General features: G+C 43.0%; 1 protein-coding gene across 3 annotated transcripts in view; it reads left to right on the top strand.

The window, feature by feature from the left end:
* Window positions 1-2,884: 2,884 nt before the first annotated feature.
* TES (testin LIM domain protein) overlaps window positions 2,885-6,000 on the top strand; it is a 56,012-nt gene continuing 52,896 nt past the window's right edge. The window contains exon 1 of one of the 3 annotated variants that reach the window (NM_001046390.2): window positions 2,885-3,076. In NM_001046390.2, the coding sequence (NP_001039855.1) occupies window positions 3,050-3,076 (27 nt within the window). In that variant the 5' untranslated portion in view covers window positions 2,885-3,049. Of the gene's footprint in view, window positions 3,077-3,502; window positions 3,606-3,662; window positions 3,821-6,000 lie in introns of those variants that run through there. The other 2 variants (XM_005205432.5, XM_059885658.1) reach the window with 2 other exon arrangements.

The following is a 6,000-nucleotide window of genomic DNA, read 5'->3' as shown; positions in this document are numbered from 1 at the left end:
CCTCAAACCTAATGAATTAAAAACTGTACCTTTTGTCCTCATCCCACTCCCAGGAAAACACAACTAAACATAGCCTATATTTTCCTTTTTCCAGAACCACCTACAAAAATGAGCAAGCCAGCAACATGTGTGTTATCTTCTACTCATTTTTCTGTCATCAATTACATCTTGTCATCAAACAGTGCAAGTTCTAATTCCTTAGTATCTCTTTAACGTAACACTTGAACAGCTAATAAGAAATTGGAATCTAATCCTCCTAACCTAAAACTTATCTACCTCAATGTTACCTTGTATATAATTGGCACAGTAATGTTTCCAGGTAGATATCACTTAATTTCAACTAGCAAATGATACACAAAGTGATGCTAGAAGGTTTGGGAGGGAAGAGAGAGAGAAGGGCAGAATATGATGCTAAAAAATGTTTCCAAAGTGTTCTTGCCTGGAGAATCGCAGGGACGGGGGAGTCTGGTGGGCTGGGGTCACACAGAGTCGGACACGACTGAAGCGACTTAGCAGCAGCAGCAGCAGATATTTTCTTTAGTATTTGTCTCTCAAATTTCACAAAATAAGCCCAAAATTTATGTTACAACATTGTTTGATGCCTTATTTAAACTGTTTCACTGGACATTTTCCATCTGTTAAGCTCCCTGAAAGAGACCAAATTGCCTTGTCATAACTAAACCTCATATTCACTGGAGTTTACATTGGGTAAACTTTGCAGGAGCCCAAACATTGTAGCATGGTTTGGGAAAATGGCTTGGAAAAGTTTTAATTAAACTGAGTGAGAAGAAAAATTCATGACCATCTTGGTCATTCCATTTTTACTTTATTAATAGAATAAGAAAAACATCACATCATAAATCAGTGCTCCGTTTGTTACTGAACTGAATTTGGGTCTGCCCATCCAATATGAGACAAAGCTAAGCTGCTGACACCAGGCTGTGGTGAAGCAAACTGTAGTGTTTATTGTGAAGGCATCAAGCAAGGAGGACAAGCAACTAATGCTCAAAACACTAAAACTCCCCAATGGTTTTTAGGGGAGGGTTTTTAAAGGCAGCATTTGGGGTATGGGTTGTAGGATGCCTGACCAGCTTGTGCACAATTCTCTGACTTGTCGGTGGTGAAGTAACAGCATGCTATTTCAGGAATCCCAATCATCAACCTTCTTAATTGCAACTGGTCTGGGGCCTACATGTTGGTGGTTCATCTGACTGGGGTGGGGGCTGGTTTCTATAAAACCAGTACAAGGATATGGCTCAGGATACTATCTATAGCACTGAAGGAAGAAACTAAAGGCCCCTGGCTTTACTTTACAGCCAAACTATTATTATTTAGTTTCATTTGACTGTTTTCCTTTGTTTTTGCAATTTCTCATATAACTGATTAAATTTGCTTTTGGGGACTTGGAAAAAGCCTAGGAAGTTAATGTTCTTCTACAAACAAAAGGCAGGGGACACCAGGGGACTGTCCAGGGGAAGGTCCTAAGGGTTCAAAACGTTAGCTAAAATGAATTTGGGTTTTTTACAGTTACCATATTTCAAAAGGTAAAGGGGATAGAGGACTTCCCTTGTAGCTTGGTTGGTAAAGAATCTGCCTGCAGTGCAGGAAACCTGGGTTCGATTCCTGGGTCGCGAAGATCCTCTGGAGAAGGAAATGGCAACCCCCTCCAGTATTCTTACCTGGAGAATCCCATGGATAGAGGAGCCTGGCAGGCTACAGTCCATGGGGTTGCAAGAATCAAACATGACTGAGAGACTAAACCACCACCACCACCACCACCAAAGGGGAGAGAAATGTGAACCTAAATAGCTATGTGATTTGGGACTTTTTCCCTTTTAAAAGTAGATGCAGATTAGGTGGTCACTTGCTATCTAATCATTATAATTTTCTATCATTACCATGAACAGAGGGGAAAAAAAAGACTCCTCTCTTTTAATTAGTCAAAAGGTTGTTTTTTTCCATCCCAAACAAGCTGAAGACACTGCTTAAAGACTCATGAGCTTTAGCTCTGTTCCCAAGAGACTAAGAAATTGGGCAGGTCCCTATACCTCTGGGGTCCTCAGTTCCCTGCAAAATGAGAAAGTTATACTCAATAATCCCTAGAATTCCTTTCAGGTCCACCAAGGCAATAGTATTCATTGCAGTTGCTCCTGAAGGAGGCCATGATATGGATCCAAATCTAGAACTGAAGCGCTGCTTGTTATGCCTATGATACTGCTTCATCTAAGCATGAGCACATGAGGAGCCTCACATCTTTTCACACAACAGGGACAACGGGCAAGCCTCTTCTTCCAAAGGAATGGTGTAAGTTATCTCTTTAGTGGTTCACATTATCCTCATTTTTGAACTATCAAATCCTCAGACAACCCATATAACCATCTTCATTGGCTGTCTGAGATAAGGTTTCCTGCCAGTGCTTGGGATAGTGGAGAAAAGTATTTAGCCAAGTGCCTTTTCCACAACTCAACAGTGCAATTATAGAGTGCAATTATAGAGTGCAATGCCCATCACGAAGATCCCTAACAATCCCCACAACTTGTCTTTTTCTTTGCTCTGAATTTATATTTAAAGTCCCAAGCAAAACAGGTACAAGCTGACTGAATGGAAAAGGCTCTTCCTCATTTCAGCTGGAGGCAGCCTGGGCTCCAATTCTTTGGGAGGAGGTAGTGAGGACGCCCAGCGGAGCCTCAGAAACCAACTCCCGGCTACCCAATTGAGCTCCGCAGGGTACCGCCCCGAACGCGGCCCCGCCCCTCACCTTGCTGGCGCCGCGCTCCGCAGCGAAGGTGCGTGCGGCGCTCAGTGATTGGCGGCTGCCCGGAGGGGCCCGGCTGTCATTGGCTGCTTGGCCCTCTTTGTTCCCGGTCCCCGCCGCAGGCCGGCTGCAGCCGACTGGGCGGCGGAAGTTTGACCGTGCCGGGCAAGTGGCTGCGGCGGTGGTGCCGGTGTCCCGGCACATCTCCTCCAGTACCCGCAGCGGTGCCAGACGCCAGGCGATCCTGGGCGTGATATCCCCGCCAGGAGGAGAAACCCCCTCTGACACATAGACATGGATTTGGAGGCCAAAGTGAAGAAGGTAGGGTGGCTGGCAGCAGCCGCTTCACCTGCGCGGGGCGCCGCCCCCTGGCTACCAGTGGCTGGTGGGGCGCAAGGGCCGTCAGGCTCGAGCGGTGTCGGGATCTCCGGCGCCCGGGGCCCCAGTACCCGGTCCTTCGGGTAGAGGGGTGTCCGCTGGCCCAACTAACTCCTGAAACCCAGGAGCGACTGAGAGTCGCGCGCGAGGGCGGGCGCGGGACATTTCTCCCTGTCTAATCAAGTCCAACGGTTGGAGGTGTTTGAAACTTTTTCTTAAGATGTTTTGGCTGGGCCTGTGCCTCCCTAGAAGAAAAGGATGAGCTTAGGGCGAGTTCGGGCGAAACCATGACACTACTTCTTCCTGTCTCAGGAAGCTGAACTTTATTAAGCCTTTGTGGTTTGGGGTCACTGATGAGACTTTTGACAGCTCAGACCTCCTCCCTTCCCAGCTTGGCAGTCAAGAGGCTGTCTAGAGTGAGCGTTGATTTAACGTCCTTCCTTCGCAGCAGCGGCTGGTGATGGCGTGAAAGGTGAAGTTTTGGGTTTTTTTTTTTTTTTTTTGTCTCTCTTTGGTCATTCATTACTTGACTTCCAAAGCACTGCATTCGTCTTCCAAAGAAAATGTTCTCCTTCTTTGGCAACTAGTCCCAAAGGACGATTGTCAGCGGTGGTTTAGCTCCAGGAGACGTTTCCTGACTGGCTGCCCTCCGGGCTTCAGGACCCATGGCCCTACCTGAGCCGCTCCGTGAGTTTAGGAGACTCACGTTTCCTGGGAGAAAAGGGTGGGGACCAGACTGTGACTCAGAGGGAATGCTGATGTCACATTCCAGTGTAACGTTCTGTGTGAAAGGTCGTCTCATTCCAGGGAATTGATTAAGCTAGTTGCTCCTTGGAGAAGGAAATGTTGCTCCTTATCAAATAAGGAAGGAAGTTCTGCTGAGAGTAAAGGGGGGGAAAATAGAGAACCTAATTTTCTTCTCTTGCTCATTGTGGGTTATCAGCATTGCCATTACTTCATCTTCTAAAGACAAGGTTTCTGACCTAAGCATGAGTTCTGTTTCATGCCCACAGTTGGATTTTTGAAAATATATGCAAGTGCAAAATATTAGGTTAGGTTAGGAGGCTGTTGAAAAATAAAAAGCCTGCAGTGGGGGAAAAAAAAATGTTTGCCCTTTGTGACTAGACTCAGCATCCAAAAGGGAATTCAAGAACAGGAAAACGTAAATTCTGAGTGTACAGTGATTGAATTCTGTTGTCTTATAGTTTGGTTTCTTATTCTTTTCTTTGCTTTTAGATGACACTAAAAGCAAATTGATTTTTTGTTAATCTTGCTTGCTACTAGGAAAGCATTTTGTTTGCCCCTTAATTAGCCTTCTGTTGATGAACGCTTTGCTTATTTTGTTTTTCTTGTGGGAAACAGTGGGTAATTTAGTACTTGTCTAAAATTTTTTGTGGGGGGATCTTGTCTATGATTAAACACAGTGCTTCAAAAAAGACTTTTTAAATGCCCAGATTCTTTGGAAAGGAGGGATGAGTGGGTGAAACCATTCTGTGTTACTGTAATTGCGAATACCTGTCATATATTTGTCAAAACCCACAGAATAAACACAAAGAGTGCACCCTAAAATAAACTATGGACTTTGGGGGATGATGATGTGCCAGTGTAAATTCATCAATTGTAGCAAATGTACCACTTTGATGTGGGATATTGATAAAGTGGTGGGGGGGGGGTCTGAAAGGGGATAGGAGATATATGGGAATGCTGTATCTTCTGCTAAATTTTGCTGTGAACCTAAAACTGCTCCAGGAAAAAAAACAAAACAAAACACCCTCTATTTAAAAGGAGGAAAAAAAAAACACACAAGTAACATTCAAAAGTGATTTTGAAATTATTTGGGACAAGAAGTAATTCTGAGGGAGAAAGTCCAGAGTTAAGTATTATATGTGCTAGCAAGGGAAAAATCCAGACATTATTTATACACAGTTTCCTTAGTTTCAGAATGTGGATTATCGTAAATAATCGTCTTGATATATGGTGTAATTTTTCTCCTGCATCTTCCCTTTACTTTAAAAGGTTATCTTTTCAACCGAGAATCTTATCCTTCTAATCCTCCTCCCCCCCTCCCCCCACCCGAAGAAAAAGGATTCCATAAATTTAAAACTTTTACAGACAATACCATGACAGTAACAAATCCTGTTTCACTACCTTGTCATCACTGGTGATTCTCAGGGCAAAGTCCTCAACTAGTAAATTGGAAAGTAAAAGATCCCAAAGATGTCCAATCTGATTGCCAACATACCCTCTCTGTGTCTAGGTAGGATCCTTGACAGATTAATGTTCTGTGTATTTGACAGAGTGTTTCCCAGTACAAATTATTTAGAGGTTCCAGGAATACAGAAACTTGCATTCCCTTTAGAAATTGTTTTCTAACACATGAGAAGGAAACATTACAATATCATCTTTGATCTTATGAGTCTTCTTACCCTGTTTTGGTATCTAGGATACTTTTCAGGTCTCCCTTCTTTTTGACTTGGATATGCAAGAAAACTGATGGTTTGAATATACCTTTTAAAAATCATAGCTGCAAGTTGAAATAAAGGCACAGCCATTTAAGTAAAACTAAATTTGACTTCTGTTTTAAGATGCATGGCATTTTTTTCCTTTTAAAACCTTTTTACTGTTGTTTTCATAAGAAATTTTCTCCAGGCAGATGACAAATGTTACTTTCCCATTAACATTTCATGTAAAAAGAATTAGAGGGTTGTCTTCATTTCACATCCACCTAGGTGGATGATGTTATTATAAGATTCTTTGTTTTTAAAAGGAGAACTTGGGTGTCTATCATTGGCATAAATTTGGATTAATTACCGGTTAAATACACCATCAGAAAGGCAAGGAATTTTTATAACTAGATTTTACTATAT

The sequence above is a fragment of the Bos taurus genome, chromosome 4 (assembly GCF_002263795.3).
Source record: "Bos taurus isolate L1 Dominette 01449 registration number 42190680 breed Hereford chromosome 4, ARS-UCD2.0, whole genome shotgun sequence".
Lineage (NCBI taxonomy): Eukaryota > Metazoa > Chordata > Mammalia > Artiodactyla > Bovidae > Bos > Bos taurus.
Note: the sequence above shows the minus strand (reverse complement) of the source record. Positions and strands in the feature narration are given on the sequence as shown.